Genomic DNA, 17,473 nt, shown 5'->3' with positions numbered 1-17,473 from the left:
TGTATTAACCAGTGTTTACTGCATGTATATACTGAGTGGTGTGTATATCTCAGTGTATATACACACTGTGTATCTCAGTGTATATACACACTGTGTATCTCAGTGTATATACACAGTGTATCTCAGTGTATATACACACTGTGTATCTCAGTGTATATACACACTGTGTATCTCAGTGTATATACACACTGTGTATCTCAGTGTATATACACACTGTGTATCTCAGTGTATATACACACTGTGTATCTCAGTGTATATACACACTGTGTATCTCAGTGTATATACACACTGTGTATCTCAGTGTATATACACACTGTGTATCTCAGTGTATATACACACTGTGTATCTCAGTGTATATACACACTGTGTATCTCAGTGTATATACACACTGTGTATCTCAGTGTATATACACACTGTGTATCTCAGTGTATATACACACTGTGTATCTCAGTGTATATACACACTGTGTATCTCAGTGTATATACACACTGTGTATCTCAGTGTATATACACACTGTGTATCTCAGTGTATATACACACTGTGTATCTCAGTGTATATACACACTGTGTATCTCAGTGTATATACACACTGTGTATCTCAGTGTATATACACACTGTGTATCTCAGTGTATATACACACTGTGTATCTCAGTGTATATACACACTGTGTATCTCAGTGTATATACACACTGTGTATCTCAGTGTATATACACACTGTGTATCTCAGTGTATATACACACTGTGTATCTCAGTGTATATACACAGTTATGAACATAAGTGTTGGTATGTATAAACTTGAACAATGCAGTTTTCTGTCATTATAGTGAAAACAAAGCACTAAACCCACAAAGGTCACACAGTACATGTTCTCTGACAGTTTAACCTCATGCTGGACAAATTTATGTATACCCGGACTCGATGTTAACAATTGTTCAAGTTTATATATACCAAGACTCGCATTCACAACTGTTCATATATACTAAGACTCACGTTCACAATTCAAGTTTATATATACCTGCACTCACGTTGACAATTGATCAAGTTTATATATACCAGGACTTATGTTGACAATTGTTCAAGTTTATATATACCAAGAATCATATTCACAATTTTTCAAGTTTATATATACCCGGACTCATGTTCACAATTCAAGTATAGGTTGTTTCAAATAGACCCAATTTCAAAGCAGTTTTCTTTGAAACTGAGTTTATTAATTTGAAACCTGTATATACCAGCACTCGCTTTTGCATTTCTCCCATTTGTATGTATTTGTGTATATATATACACCAATGGATTTGACAGAGTTATTAAATGGAGAGTTAGAGGTAACAGGAAGATGGAGGGAATATTTTGAGGAATTGTTAAATGTTGATGAAGATAGGGAAGCTGTGATTTCGTGTATAGGGCAAGGAGGAATAACATCTTGTAGGAGTGAGGAAGAGCCAGTTGTGAGTGTGGGGGAAGTTCGTGAGGCAGTAGGTAAAATGAAAGGGGGTAAGGCAGCCGGGATTGATGGGATAAAGATAGAAATGTTAAAAGCAGGTGGGGATATAGTTTTGGAGTGGTTGGTGCAATTATTTAATAAATGTATGGAAGAGGGTAAGGTACCCAGGGACTGGTACAGTGCAAAAATTATAGGGGAATAAGACATGGGGAAGTGGAAAAGAATCTTTCCTCCATAAGCCATGTGTGTCATATGAGGCAACTAAAATGCCAGGAGCAATGGGCTAGTAACCCCTTCTCCTGTAGACATTTACTAAAAAAGACAAGAAGAAAAACTTTATAAAACTGGGATGCTTGAATGTGCGTGGATGTAGTGCGGATGACAAGAAACAGATGATTGCTGATGTTATGAATGAAAAGAAGTTGGATGTCCTGGCCCTAAGCGAAACAAAGCTGAAGGGGGTAGGAGAGTTTCAGTGGGGGGAAATAAATGGGATTAAATCTGGAGTAGCTGAGAGAGTTAGAGCAAAGGAAGGGGTAGCAGTAATGGTAAATGATCAGTTATGGAAGGAGAAAAGAGAATATGAATGTGTAAATTCAAGGATTATGTGGATTAAAGTAAAGGTTGGATGCAAAAAGTGGGTCATAATAAGCGTGTATGCACCTGGAGAAGAAAGGAATGTAGAGGAGAGAGAGAGATTTTGGGAGATGTTAAGTGAATGTATAGGAGCCTTTGAACCAAGTGAGAGAGTAATTGTGGTAGGGGACCTGAATGCTAAAGTAGGAGAAACTTTTTGAGAGGGTGTGGTAGGTAAGTTTGGGGTGCCAGGTGTAAATGATAATGGGAGCCCTTTGATTGAACTTTGTATAGAAAGGGGTTTAGTTATAGGTAATACATATTTTAAGAAAAAGAGGATAAATAAGTATACAAGATAGGATGTAGGGCGAAATGACAGTAGTTTGTTGGATTATGTATTGGTAGATAAAACACTGTTGAGTAGACTTCAGGATGTACATGTTTATAGAGGGGCCACAGATATATCAGATCACTTTCTAGTTGTAGCTACAATGAGAGTAAAAGGTAGATGGGATACAAGGAGAATAGAAGCATCAGGGAAGAGAGAGGTGAAGGTTTATAAACTAAAAGAGGAGGCAGTTAGGGTAAGATATAAACAGCTATTGGAGGATAGATAGGCTAAAGAGAGCATAGGCAATGGGGTTGAAGAGGTATGGGGTAGGTTTAAAAATGTAGTGTTAGAGTGTTCAGCAGAAGTTTGTGGTTACAGGAAAGTGGGTGCGGGAGGGAAGAGGAGCGATTGGTGGAATGATGATGTAAAGAGAGTAGTAAGGGAGAAAAAGTTAGCATATGAGAAGTTTTTTACAAAGTAGAAGTGATGCAAGGAGGGAAGAGTATATGGAGAAAAAGAGAGAGGTTAAGAGAGTGGTGAAGCAATGTAAAAAGAGAGCAAATGAGAGTGGGTGGGATGTTATCAGCAAATTTTGTTGAAAATAAGAAAAAGTTTTGGAGTGAGATTAACAAGTTAAGGAAGCCTAGAGAAAAAATGGATTTGTCCGTTAAAAATAGGAGAGGAGAGTTATTAAATGGAGAGTTAGAGGTATTGGGAAGATGGAGGGAATATTTTGAGGAATTGTTAAATGTTGATGAAGATAGGGAAGCTGTGATTTCGTGTATAGTGCAAGGAGGAATAACATCTTGTAGGAGTGAGGAAGAGCCAGTTGTGAGTGTGGGGGAAGTTCGTGAGGCAGTAAGTAAAATGAAAGGGGGTAAGGCAGCCGGGATTGATGGGATAAAGATAGAAATGTTAAAAGCAGGTGGGGATATAATTTTGGAGTGCTTGGTGCTAATATTTAATAAATGTATGGAAGAGGGTAAGGTACCTAGGGATTGGCAGAGAGCATGCATAGTTCCTTTGTATAAAGGCAAAGTGGACAAAAGAGAGTGCAAAAATTATAGGGGGATAAGTCTGTTGAGTCCTGGAAATGGGAAGTACAATGCCTGCACTTTAAAGGAGGGGTTTGGGATATTGGCAGTTTGGAGGGATATGTTGTGTATCTTTATATGTGTATGCTTCTAGACTGTTGTATTCTGAGCACCTCTGCAAAAACAGTGATAATGTGCGAGTGTGGTGAAAGTGTTGAATGATGATGAAAGTATTTTCTTTTTGGGGATTTTCTTTCTTTTTTGGGTCACCCTGCCTCGGTGGGAGACGGCCGACTTGTTGAAAAAAAAAAAAAAAAAAAAAAAAGTCTGTTGAGTATACCTGGTAAAGTGTATGGTAGAGTTATTATTGAAAGAATTAAGAGTAAGAAGGAGAATAGGATAGCAGATGAACAAGGAGGTTTTAGGAAAGGTAGGGGGTGTGTGGACCAGGTGTTTATAGTGAAACATATAAGTGAACAGTATTTAGATAAGGCTAAAGAGGTTTTTGTGGCATTTATGGATTTGGAAAAGGCATATGACAGGGTGGATAGGGGGGCAATGTGGCAGATGTTGCAGATGTATGGTATAGGAGGTTGGTTACTGAAAGCAGTGAAGAGTTTTTACAAGGATAGTGAGGCTCAAGTTAGTGTGTGTAGGAAAGAGGGAGATTATTTCCCAGTAAAAGTAGGCCTTAGGCAAGGATGTGTGATGTCACCGTGGTTGTTCAATATATTTATAGATGGGGTTGTAAGAGAAGTAAATGCGAGGGTCTTGGCAAGAGGCGTGGAGTTAAAAGATAAAGAATCATACATAAAGTGGGAGTTGTCACAGTTGCTCTTTGCTGATGACACTGTGCTCTTGGGTGATTCTGAAGAGAAGTTGCAGAAGTTGGTGGATGAATTTGGTAGGGTGTGCAAAAGAAGAAAATTGAAAGTGAATACAGGAAAGAGTAAGGTTATGAGGATAACAAAAAGATTAGGTGATGAAAGATTGGCTATCAGATTGGAGGGAGAGAGTATGGAGGAGGTGAATGTATTCAGATATTTGGGAGTGGACGTGTCAGCGGATGGGTCTATGAAAGATGAGGTGAATAATAGAATTGATGAGGGGAAAAGGGCGAGCGGTGCACTTAGGAGTCTGTGGAGACAAAGAACTTTGTCCTTGGAAGCAAAGAGGGGAATGTATGAGAGTATAGTTTTACCAATGCTCCTGTATGGGTGTGAAGCATGGGTGATGAATGTTGCAGCGAAGAGAAGGCTGGAGGCAGTGGAGATGTCATGTCTGAGGGCAATGTGTGGTGTGAATATAATGCAGATAATTCGTAGTTTGGAAGTTAGGAGGAGGTGCGGGATTGCCAAAACTGTTGTCCAGAGGGCTGAGGAAGGGTTGTTGAGGTGGTTTGGACATGTAAAGAGAATGGAACAAAACAGAATGACTTCAAGAGTGTATCAGTCTGTAGTGGAAGGAAGGTGGGGGAGGGGGAGGCCTAGGAAAGGTTGGAGGGAGGGGGGTAAAGGAGGTTTTGTGTGCGAGGGGCTTGGACTTCCAGCAGGCATGCGTGAGCGTGTTTGACAGGAGTGAATGGAGACAAATGGTTTTTAATACTTGATGTGCTGTTGGAGTGTGAGCAAAGTAACATTTATGAAGGGGTTCAGGGAAACCGGCAGGCTGGACTTGAGTCCTGGAGATGGGAAGTACAGTGCCTGCACTCTGAAGGAGGAGTGTTAATGTTGCAGTTTAAAAACTGTAGTGTAAAGCACCCTTCTGGCAAGACAGTGATGGAGTGAATGATGGTGAAAGTTTTTTTTTTTCAGGCCACCCAGCCTTGGTGGGAATCGGCCAGTGTGATAATAATAATAATAAAAAGACTGCTGAGTATACCTGGTAAAGTATATAGTAGAGTTATCATTGAAAGAATTAAGAGTAAAATGGAGAGCAGGTTAGCAGTCGAACAAGATTTTAAGAAAGGTAGGGAGTGTGTAGACCAGGTGTTGACAGTGAAACATATAGGTGAACAGTATGTAGATAAGGCTAAAGAGGCTTTTGTGACATTTATGGATTTGGAAAAGGCGTATGACAGGGTGGATAGGGAGGCAATGTGGCAGATGTTGCAGGTGTATGGAATAGGTTTCTGAAAGCAGTGAAGAGTTTTTATGAGGACAGTGAGGCTCAGGTTAGAGTATGTAGGAGAGAGGGAAATTATTTCCCAGCAAAAGTAGGCCTTAGACAAGGATGTGTGATGTCACCGTGGTTGTTTAATATATTTTTAGATTGGGTGGTAAGAGAAGCGAATACTCGTTTGCTGGCAAGAGGTGTGGGGTTAAAAGATTAAGAATCTAACACAAAGTGGGAGTTGTCACAGTTGCTCTTTGCTGATGACACTGTGCTTTTGGGAGATTTGGAAGAGAAATTGCAGAGGTTGGTGGATGAGTTTGGTAGGGTATGTAAAAGAAGAAAATTAAAAGCGAATATAGGAATGAGTAAGCAGATAAGGATAACAAAAAAATTAGGTGACAAAAGATTGGATATCAGATTGGAGGAAGAGAGTATGGAGGAGGTGAATGTATTCAGATATTTGGGAGTGGATGTGTCAGCAAATGGGTCTATGAAGGATGAGGTGAATCGTAGAATTGATAAAGGGAAAAAGGTGAGTGGTGCACTTAGGAGCTTGTGGAGACAAAGAACTTTGTTCGTGGAAGCAAAGAGGGGAATGCACGAGAGTATAATTATACCAACTCTTATATGGGTGTGAAGCATGGGTGATGAATGTTGCTGCGAGGAGAAGGCTGGAGGCAGTGGAGATGTCATGTCTGAGGGCAATGTGTGGTGTGAATATAATGCAGAGAATTCGTAGTTTGGAAATTAGGAGGAGGTGCAGGATTACCGGAACTATTATCCAGAGAGCTGAGGAAGGGTTGTTGAGGTGATTCATACATGTAGAGATAATGGAACAAAACAGAATGACTTCAAGGGTGTATAAATCTGTAGTGGAGGGAAGGTGGGGTAAGGGTCGGCCTAGGAAAAGTTGGAGGGAGGGGGTAAAGGTTTTGTGTGCGAGGGGCTTGGACTACCAGCAAGCATGCGTGAGCGTATTTGATAGGAGTGAATGGGGACAAATGGTTTTTAGGACTTGACGTGCTGTTGGAGTGTGAGCAAGGTAACATTTATGAAGGGATTCAGGAAAACAAGCAGGCTGGACTTGAGTCCTGGAGATGGGAAGTACAGTGTCTGCACTCTGAAGGAGGAGTGTTAATGTTGCAGTTTTATAACTGTAGTGTAAAGCACCCTTCTGGCAAGACAGTGATGGAGTGAATGATGATGAAAGTTTTTCTTTCTCGGGCATTGGTGGGAAACAGCCGATATGTTAATAAAAACATACACCAAGATATACAGAGAGGAGTGTATATTTATACATTGAGAGCTCAAAGTGTCTAATTTCAAAATCTAAAGTCTTCAAAAATAATAAAATACATTTTTTCTCTAAATTTATTAGAACTGACAAAGAATTACAATATACATCAAGTGCAAAAAAAAAAAATGCAACAGAGATCTGTTGATTTCTGTTGACTGTTGTCTGGGTACTGTCTTCTTCCTTTCGTTATCTCCTGTTTGAGTGTTATTTCTTCCTGTTGTCTGGTTCATCCTTTTACTGTGTTCTGTGTTCCCTCCCTGTATTTTTCTTCTTCCTTGTGTTCTATGTTCACTTCCTATGTACTATGTTCACTCCCTGTGTTTTATGTTCATTCTCTGTGTACTATGTTTAGTTTCTGTGTTCTATGTTCACTCCCTGTGTACTATGCTCACTTCCTGTGTTCTACATTCACTTCCCATGTTCTACATTCACTTCCTGTGTTCTACATTCACTTCCCATGTTCTACATTCACTTCCTGTGTTCTACATTCACTTCCTGTGTTCTATGTTCACTTCCTGTGTTCTTCCCTGTGTTCTACATTCACTTCCGTGTTCGGAACTTGCTACCACCCTTCCGTTTGCTGCCCTTGTTCTTTCTGTTCCTGTTCTTGTTTTTCAAAACACCGTGTTTTGTACTGGCTGGTAAGGAGTGGCTCTGGGCATGGCTCCGAGCAGTGTTCCGCTTGGCATTCCGCTTCCGTCCGCCGAAGCCAAACTTCCGGTCCTTCATGGTTCGCTTGTTCTTCTTCCTGTAAGGAAGAACGTAGTTAAGGTTGAACAAGCAATCATGTTCATCAGTATACCAGAGTGAACACGTGAACAAGGCACAATACCATGGAACTATTATTATAATCGTAATTAAGATGGGGCTGTCAGTGATGCATCAAAAGTGGAGCTGCCAGCTATAACGATAAAGTAAGGGTGTTAGAGCAGGAACCATGTCTATCAGCATGCCTGCTGATAGACATGGCAGTCTATTAAGACATGGCAAAGTGAAAGTGGAACCAGACAATTCTCCCTAAGATGGCCGTGAGTAAGACTGGCGAGTCTGATTACAAAATTGATGACACCAAGACCAGGATCCTCAACTCAGTTGATGAAATATAGCGTAGGACACGCCCGTATCTGCGAGGGATACTTTCCAAGGACCTGCTGTGGATACCAAAACCGTGGATGGTAGCAAATCCTATATACAGTAGCGCCCCAGTATCCACGAGGGATGTTCCAAGGACCTGCCACATACAGTAGGACCCCACATATATGGCAGGTTAGGTTCCATACTATCATCAGAAAGCAGACATCACTGTAAAGAGTTGTAAACTTGTTATATAGCAAATAAATGACAGATAACAAATTTACACCAACATATATTAAGTCAGCAATAGAACTAGGCATTAAAAACAATAAAAGCAAAATAAAATGTGCAAACAATACACTCATTACTTACCTTAAAATATTTGTAGTCTTTATGTAGGGTGAGAGGGGAGTCAACAAGATAAAATGAATGAGAGAATGAGTAAATGAGAGAGGACAGAGATGCAGTGTGTGTAAACAATCACACGAACGCGTCTGGTTATGGCTGATACACGTTCATTTCCATGTTTGTGAAGCTTATACCAAAATACAAACACCTTACATCATGTACAAGTTGTGTCCATGTTGGTACAGTAGAATAAATAAAGAGCAACACTCCCATTCTCATGTAATACCAATTTTAGAAGGAATGACACTCTGAGTGAAGACATACAAAAAGAATAATTTTCTACAGTTACCCTCAATAATACTATTGTGTACACATTTTCTTTGGTGCTGAACTAGCTAAAACATTATTCTTTCCGACGCTTCAACGACCGGAAAACATCTCATATTTGTTAATTTATTCTACTGTGGGGCGTATTTATCATGTTTATATGTTATGTAGCCTCTTTATTACATAATTTTGAGAAAATATAGATGGATTAATGAAAATGTCTATATTAACATAATATACAACTCTTAATGAATTTCAGAGTGATTATTATTGCATATTATTACGTATTATCATTATTAACATTGCATCTTCAAGACTAATAAGACACTCTTATTGACCTTTAATGTGTACCTGCATGCCAGCACAGTGTGTAAGTTTATTTAGGTACAGGTACACATAAATATAATTAACAGAGTATACAGCCTCTCCTCACTTAGCGACATAACTTATTTACTGACAACTCGGACTAACGACTGGTACTCTGACCAGTATGCATACCTAAATATTGTATATTAGAGCTGATTTCCTCTGTTCTGGTCAATACAACATACAGTACACCGCTGCATAATCATTTAAAAATACAGTGGTACCTCGAGTTACGAACTTAATTCATTCCAGAAGACTGTTCAAGTGCCAATACTGAATGAATTTGTTCCCATAAGGAATAATGTAAATTAGATCAGTCTGTTTCAGACCTCCAAAAATACACTTACAAAAGCACTTACAAAAATACACTTACATAATTGTTCAAGTTGGGAGCTGTTCAAAACTCGAGGTACCACTGTATACTAAAAATGTTATAAAGGGCACAAAGGTGACATTAAAACAATATCAAAGATGGTTGACACAAACCCACCACCATTATAGTATGCTCCTTGCTTAGCAATGAATTTGTTTACCAACATGGTCTTAGGAATGGAACTCCGTCATTAAGTGAGGAGAGGTTGTATGTAAAATATACGACTTTAATGCACTTGAAATTTTGGAAAGTTTACAGACATAATGGAAAGACGCGGAGCTCACGGAGGATGCAAACAAACAGTAGCACGCGGTGGAGTGGGGGGAGCCATATAACCAGTTTTGGTCATAATTTGATATGTCCGTATTATTGAAATGCAGTAAAGCAAAGTGCTGTGAAGTGGGGCCCTACTGCATACCAAAACCATGGACAGTAATGAATCCTAGATACAGTAGTGCCCTGGTATCCACAGGGTATGTTCCAAGAACTTGCCACGGATACCACCAGGCAGACAGCAGCAACAACGGCTGCTCCTGGGCTGATCCAAACTCCAGTGATGGCCTAATTGCAAGTACTGCTGCAACAACATACAAGGAACCTATATTGACAAGAAAACTGATGGTGACAACTACGAACGGACCAAATATGACCAAAAGAGGATGACCAGCATTTAATAAATACCAGACCTGCTACCAGGTGCACAAACAGACAAGAGACATTTTCCACTACACTGAAGTAACTGGCCTCCATATCAACTGTACAAGTGTTCAATGTGAGGACAACATAGGAGAAAATCTAACAACCAAGGAAACTAACAGGTCTGTAGTGACGGTTTTTCCCTCAGTGCCAAATGTGGGAAAGAAGTGAACATTTAAACATGGGTGATACATCACCTCTATGTTAGGACCAGTCAACAACAGGATGCCAACCCCGCTAGATGGGACGAAGATACTTGGATGGATAACTCCATGACGAGAATTTTTATCCTGCCAGGATGGAAATGGGTTATAAGTGTGAAGGAAGAAGCAAGACTGTGAAGTGAGGGGTGAAGTGGGTTTGTGAAGTAAGGGGACAGGTGAGGGGTGAAGTGAGTTTGTGAAGTAAGGGCAGGAAAACTACTAGCAATCAGTGGTGATTGCTAGAGTGGCCTCTAGGGTATTGCTAGGTTAATGATAGCAATCAGTGGTCTCAGAGAAAAGAAGACAATTTTTTAAGAATATAAGAATGGAGGAACACTGCAGAAGGCCTACTGGCCCATACAAGGCAGGTCTTTATCAAAACGACTTCTACCCAAAGCAACCCAAAAATTAACTCCCGTACCCAATGACCCCAATCAAACCCAGCCCCTCCCACTTAAATATTTGTCCAATCTCTTCTTAAAGCTACCCAAGGTCCTAGCCTCTATCACCCAACTGGGAAGACTGTTCCACACATCCACAACTCTGTTAGAAAACCAGTACTTACCTATGTCCTTCTAAATCTAAATTTATCCAACTTAAATCCATTTTTTCTGTTTTTTTTTTTTTTTTTTTTTTTTGATAAGGGAGTGAAGCTGCCAGGCATCAGAGGGGTACAGGCTGCCATAATTACATTTACATTTCTTCTGAAATTCACTGAAGGAAGAAATCAGTCATGGGGACTGGAAAAGGCGACTGGAGTAATGACGCCCTGGACAGTGAAAGCCCCACAAATGCCATCCTACCAGAAACGCAAATGTCACTATCGCCGCAAGGTGTGGCAACACCGCATACCCATAAAAACAAAACAGTGGCGCACAGCTTTTATTGTGGCACTCTTATGTGACGATATTCAAACTAATCCAGGACCTAAACTAATGTACAGGTGCAAACCAAGCAGATTAGGTGTCCCTGTAATCATTGTGGTAAAGGTGTTGGTAGCTGTAGTCGGGTGATAAACTGTGATGTATGTGAAGAGTAGGTGCACATAAGGTGCACATAAGGTGCACAGATAAAATTAGTGATGATGTATATGATGGACTAGTAGCTAGGAATACCAACCTTAACTTTGTCTGTAATGCATGCAGAGGTCAACATGATACCATAGGAACAATACAATTCCCTCAAATAACACCAGACATACGTTTACACTATACTAAGACACAAAGGAAGAACAATAAACACATCACATGTAAAACGTGTAAGGGGTGGGTGCATTATGGTTGTATGTTTGGTCATATTAATGTTTGTAACAAATGCACTCTAACCCAATTAACCTTTAGTAGTGTTGACACTAAGTTACCTAACTTTCTTAACACATATGACCCCATGCCAAATATTGATCATTATGACTGCTTCAGGAAAAGACACCTTCACCTTATTCATGTCAATGCAAGGTCACTCTTACCCAAGAAGTCAGAGATTAGGATTCTAGCTAACAGAACTAGGGCGGCAATTATATCCATCTCCAGTGGCGGCTCATCCATAGGAACTGCAGAGCTGCAGTCCCCCCCCCCCAGATGCTCACTGCCAGACGTATGACTTTATCAACCTTACGCTAAAATAATTTGCAACTGACACATATATTACGGGAAAAATCTGTTGTATGGTGTTTTCAGTGCATTTATAAGCAAATTTTTTATTTTTTTGTTGAAAAAAGATAAAAAATTATTAAAAATAGAAGTTTGATGCAGTACGATAGTAAAAGTATTACTGGCGCTATGAGCCGCCAATATCCATCTCTGAATTCTGGTTGGATGTCACGGCGACTGACGACAAGATCAAAATAGAAGGTTACAATACAAAGTGCTTAGACAAGAATAAAAACATTGGTGGGGTATGTACCTATGTAAGAAATAACAGCCTACAACCCAAGACCTAATTTAAATAATAAACTGGAGATTCTATGGCTTGAGGTGTTGTTACCCAAGACTAAACCAATCCTAGTAGGAACTAGTTGCTGCCCTCCCACCCATGATCAGTTCTTAGAGGACTTTTTGACAGTCTTGTCCGGAACTGATGATAATTCCAAGACAATATTGGGAGATACACAAATAACCCGCACATAAAAGAGAGAAGCTTACGACGACGTTTCGGTCCGACTTGGACCATTGACAAAATCAATGGTCCAAGAGAAGAGAGAAGAAGAAGAGAGAAGCTTACGACGACGTTTCGGTCCGACTTTGACCATTGACAAAGTCAATGGTCCAAGTCGGACCGAAACGTCGTCGTAAGCTTCTCTCTTTTATGTGCGGGTTATTTGTGTATTGTTCCAGTCACGGTATTGTGCCTTTTTGTTATTTACAATATTGGGAGACTTCAACATCTGTTTTCAACAGTAAAATAACGGGCTATATAACAGATATAAGTAAATTCTGGGATTATATAGTTACACTCAACTAATTAATGTACCAACCCAGATCACACAGTTCTCAGCCACCATACTCGACCATATACTACCTTGTAATCCCTCTGGTAACATTAGTCAGCCAGGCATCATTACCACAGGACTTAGTGATCATTTCATCATTTACTGCACCAGGAAAATCATTAGGGAATAGATAGGCCTACACATGACAATAAAAATGAAGTCAATTAGAAACGACAGTAAAAAAATACTAGTAAATAGGCTACAAAATTGCGACTGGACAGTGATAACAAGTTGCCCGGATGTAAATGATGCCTGGGAAAAATTCAAAACAATCCTTGAAAACAATGAACCAGTTAAAGAGGTTAGGACTAAATGGAGAACTGAACCCTGGATGACTACTGAGATATTAGACAATATGAAATTCAGAGACCAGTTGCTACAAAGATTTAAGGCAAACAGACAGGATACTGAAGCATTAAATTAATTCCAAAGGTGAGGACAAAGGCAAAACACTATTGCTCAAAAATCAAAGAGTACAAGAATAACCCCAGAAAGCTCTGGCAACAATTAAAACAGTTGAGGTATAGCCATAAACCCATAGATAGATCTAACATAGTATTAAATATCAATAACGAGGTATGTCACAAAACAACTAAAGTGGCAAATTGTTTTAATTTGTACTACACATCTGTGGCATCAAACTAGTAAGTAAACTACCAGCTGCATCAAATATCTTTAACACAGACTCTGTTAAGTTTAATGAGGGCATCACCCTGAATAGTTGCCAACTAGTAGGTACATCCTATGACATCATGCAAAAAGAACTAAGTAAATTAAACCCAACTAAGAGCACCAGTCCAGATAACATCCCGGCTAAGTTCCCAAAAGATGATGCCTCTGAACTGTCAATCCCCATTGCTCACATAATTTGTCCATCACCACTAATACCGTACCAGAGGAGCTCAAGGAGGCCAGAGTTACTCCTATCTTCAAGAAAAATAATAGGTGTGATGTCAGCAACTATAGGCCTGTTAGTATACTCAGTGTAATATCCAAAATTCTAGAGAGGGCGGTGTACTCTCAAGTAGTTAAGTATCTTAATGACAGAAACATTCTCCATAGTTATCAATCACGTTTTAGATCTTATTCAACCAACACCTCCCTAATTAATCTGATGGACTACTTGAGAATTGAAATGTGGATAGGGAGCTTCATAGGTATGGTAACCTTAGACTTGCAAAAGGCCTCCAATGCAGTCAACCACAATATATTATGTAAGATACTACAAGCTGTTGAAATAGGTTCTGTAGACTGGTTTAAGTCCTGCCTGAGCAACAAGAAGCAGTCAAAATCAACAACACAGAATCAGAACCCCTGTCAATAACATATGGGGTTCCCAAAGTAGTATTCTGGGTCCCTTATTATTCCTATGTTATGTGAATGACATGCCTATCAGTGTCAAGTGCAAACGTCTGTTGTATGCAGATGACAGTGCTCTGTTAGTGTCAGGTAAAGACCCACAAGATACATCTAATATAATAACACTGGAACTAGAGTCCTGCAGCAATTGGTTAGTAGACAAAAAATTATCGTTACACCTCGGGAAACCGGAAGACATATTCTTTGGCACGAAACATAAACTGAGAAGGGTAAATAATTTTAATGTCCAGTGTAATGGGAAGCCCATCACTTCAGTTTCCTCAGTAAAATATCTGGGAATCCCCTTTGACCCATGCATGTCAGAACTGATAGGGAACAGTGTAGTAAAGAAAGCGAATGCCAGACTGAAGTTCCGGTATAGACAAGCACAGTGTCTACCTACTGAGGCACAGTGTCTACCTACTGAGACTCGCAGGACCCTATGTCTAGCCCTTATACAATGCCATATGGATTACGCTTGCTCTTCATGGTACTCTGCCTTGACAAAAAAACTGAAGGATAGACTGCAAATCACCCAGAACAAAATGGTGACATTCATTCTGGATCTGGGTACAAGAGAGAGCATGTAGGCCTACATAAATTGCAACAACTGGATATGCTGAATGTTGAAGACAAGAGTAAAACAACTATAAAACAACTATAAAATTGTTCAAAGTGTCCAGAATATCTTGCTGCTAACATTGTCAAGGCTAGGAACCAAAGCAAGTACAGTGGAACCTCTGGTCACGAACGCTTCTGAACACGAACAAATTGGTTCACGACCAAAAAATTTGCCAAATTTTTGCATCTGGTCACGAACACATAATCAGGTGCCGAACAAACACAGCCACCCCAATTTTCACATACTGTGCCATTTTTTTTGCACATGCCAATTTTCTCCACTTCCTGTTGTTTGTGTACACCTCGCCTTGCAGTCAGTCTTGGCCAGATGTGTGTTCATTCACTGTGAACTCCTTGTATTGTATTTCATGTGGTAATGTGGGTAAAAAGAAGGGTTTGAAGAAAATTGAAAAAGAAGTGAAGAAGGAAATTATTGAAAAGTATGAGCGTGGTGTGAGTGTTATAATTACAATGAAACCCCAGTTTCGAACTTAATCCGTTCCAGAAGGTTGTTCTAAATAACAAAAAGGGGCAAGTCGGACCGAAATGTCGTCGTAAGCTCCTCTCTTCTATGTGCGGGTTATTTGTGTGTCGTTCTAAAACTAAAACGTGTGAAAATTGAATCAACATTTCCCATAAGAAATGATGTAAATACACCTACCATCTGACTTGCGACCTGCTCGACACACATCCACTCGACTTACAACCGTACATCTGGCAGCTGGGCTGGGACGGCTGATACATACCAATGTACAATATTTGACGATACTTGCAGCGGTAATGTGCCATGCAGGCAGCATGATGCATTATGGCTGATGCATTACAGTATGATGCTGCCCTATCAGTAGCATCATACTGTATTAACTGTACTAACTGGACAGTAAATTTCACCGCTGCCCCTAAGAGGAAGTCTGAATTTTGCGCTGGAGAATGTGGCAAGAAGGCTCTTCCTCTCGAACTCTCTCTAATTATTTTCGCTGTTGCATATAAATCTATCTGTCTGCCTGTATATCTGTCCCTGTCTGTATGTCTTTTGTTTTCCCATGTGTGTCTGTCTTTCTGTCTATCTGTGTGTGTCTGTCTTTCTGTCTATCTGTGTGTCTGTCTTTGTCTATCTGTGTGTCCGTCTTTCTGTCTGTGTGTCTGTCTTTCTGTGTGTCTGTCTTTCTGTCAACCTGTGTGTCTGTCTTTCTGTCTGCTTGTCTGTCTGTCTCAGAACCGCTCATGAACCAACAGGTATTACACACGAAGCAGAGTCGTCACATCTTCAGTATGACGCTAATATCGGCTCTACGGCTCATTTATCTATCACAATTCATCTAATATGACATAATAAACAATATAAATAACATAAAAACCTGATATAAGCAGCAGCAGCAGCAGCAGCAGCAGCAGCAGCAGCAGCAGCAGCAGCAGCAGCAGCAGCAGCAGCAGCAGCAGCAGCAGCAGCAGCAGCAGCAGCAGCAGCAGCAGCAGCAGCAGCAGCAGCAGCAGCAGCAGCAGCAGCAGCAGCAGCAGCAGCAGCAGCAGCAGCAGCAGCAGCAGCAGCAGCAGCAGCAGCAGCAGCAGCAGCAGCAGCAGCAGCAGCAGCAGCAGCAGCAGCAGCAGCAGCAGCAGCAGCAGCAGCAGCAGCAGCAGCAGCAGCAGCAGCAGCAGCAGCAGCAGCAGCAGCAGCAGCAGCAGCAGCAGCAGCAGCAGCAGCAGCAGCAGCAGCAGCAGCAGCAGCAGCAGCAGCAGCAGCAGCAGCAGCAGCAGCAGCAGCAGCAGCAGCAGCAGCAGCAGCAGCAGCAGCAGCAGCAGCAGCAGCAGCAGCAGCAGCGGCAGCGGCAGCGGCAGCGGCAGCGGCAGCGGCGGCGGCGGCGGCGGCGGCGTGTTGTAAGAGATGACTAAAATGCCGGGAGCAAGGGGCTGGTAACCCCTCCTGTATATATTACTAAATGTAAAAGGAGAAACTTCCGTTTTTCCTTTTGGGCCACCCCACCTCGGTGGGCCACCCCGCCTCGGTGGGCCACCCCGCCTCGGTGGGCCACCCTGCCTCGGTGGGCCACCCCGCCTCGGTGGAATACGGCCGGTGTGTTGAAAGAAAGAAGATGTATTACTGTAATAATAATACTTAACAATAATTATTAATATCATTATTAACCCTTAAATGGTCCAAACGTATATACAGTGGACCCCGGTATTCGATATTAATCTGTTCCTGAGAGCTCATCGAATACCGATAATATCGAAAACCGAATCAATTTTCCTCATAAGAAATAATGGAAATCAAATTAATCCGTGCAAGACACCCAAAAGTATGAAAAAAAAAATTTTACTACATGAAATATTAAGTTTAATGCAATAGAATGATTACAATAACAATAAAATAATTGACACTTACCTTTAATGAAGATCTGGTGATGATTGATGGGATGGGAGGAGGGGAGAGGTGTTAGTGTTTAGAAGGGGAATCCCCTTCCATTAGGACTTGGCCAAATTACAAATTTCTAACCACGTTATTGGGTAGTTGAAATCGATAAATGGTCAGTTTCTTGAACTCAGTCAATAGAAAAAATGGAGTTCTAAAGAAATAGCTATGAGTTTGGTCGACTAGAACAATGGAATTAGACAAAAATAGGGCTCAAAGTGGGCGAAATTGCTGATTCGTAAATATCGCTGAGGTCGCTAACTTCACGAGACCGTAATTCCGTAAGTTTTTCACCAAATTTCATTCTTTTGGTGTCATTACAATCAGGAAAAGATTCTCTATCATTTCATAAGAAAAAATTTTTTTTTTTTTCAGAAATTTTGTAACACAAGGAGACACCTCAGGATCTGGG

At 40.7% G+C, this 17,473-nt stretch overlaps 1 protein-coding gene across 1 annotated transcript in view; it reads right to left on the bottom strand.

The window, feature by feature from the left end:
* Window positions 1–7,184: 7,184 nt before the first annotated feature.
* LOC128701010 (probable rRNA-processing protein EBP2 homolog) overlaps window positions 7,185–17,473 on the bottom strand; it is a 49,338-nt gene continuing 39,049 nt past the window's right edge. Inside the window, exon 8 of the mRNA XM_070080230.1 lies at window positions 7,185–7,544. Within this exon, the coding sequence (XP_069936331.1) occupies window positions 7,337–7,544 (208 nt within the window). The 3' untranslated portion in view covers window positions 7,185–7,336. The remainder of the gene's footprint in view (window positions 7,545–17,473) is intronic.

The sequence above is a fragment of the Cherax quadricarinatus genome, unplaced genomic scaffold (assembly GCF_038502225.1).
Source record: "Cherax quadricarinatus isolate ZL_2023a unplaced genomic scaffold, ASM3850222v1 Contig239, whole genome shotgun sequence".
Taxonomy (NCBI): Eukaryota; Metazoa; Arthropoda; class Malacostraca; order Decapoda; family Parastacidae; genus Cherax; species Cherax quadricarinatus.
This window is presented reverse-complemented; position numbering and strand designations above follow the sequence as displayed.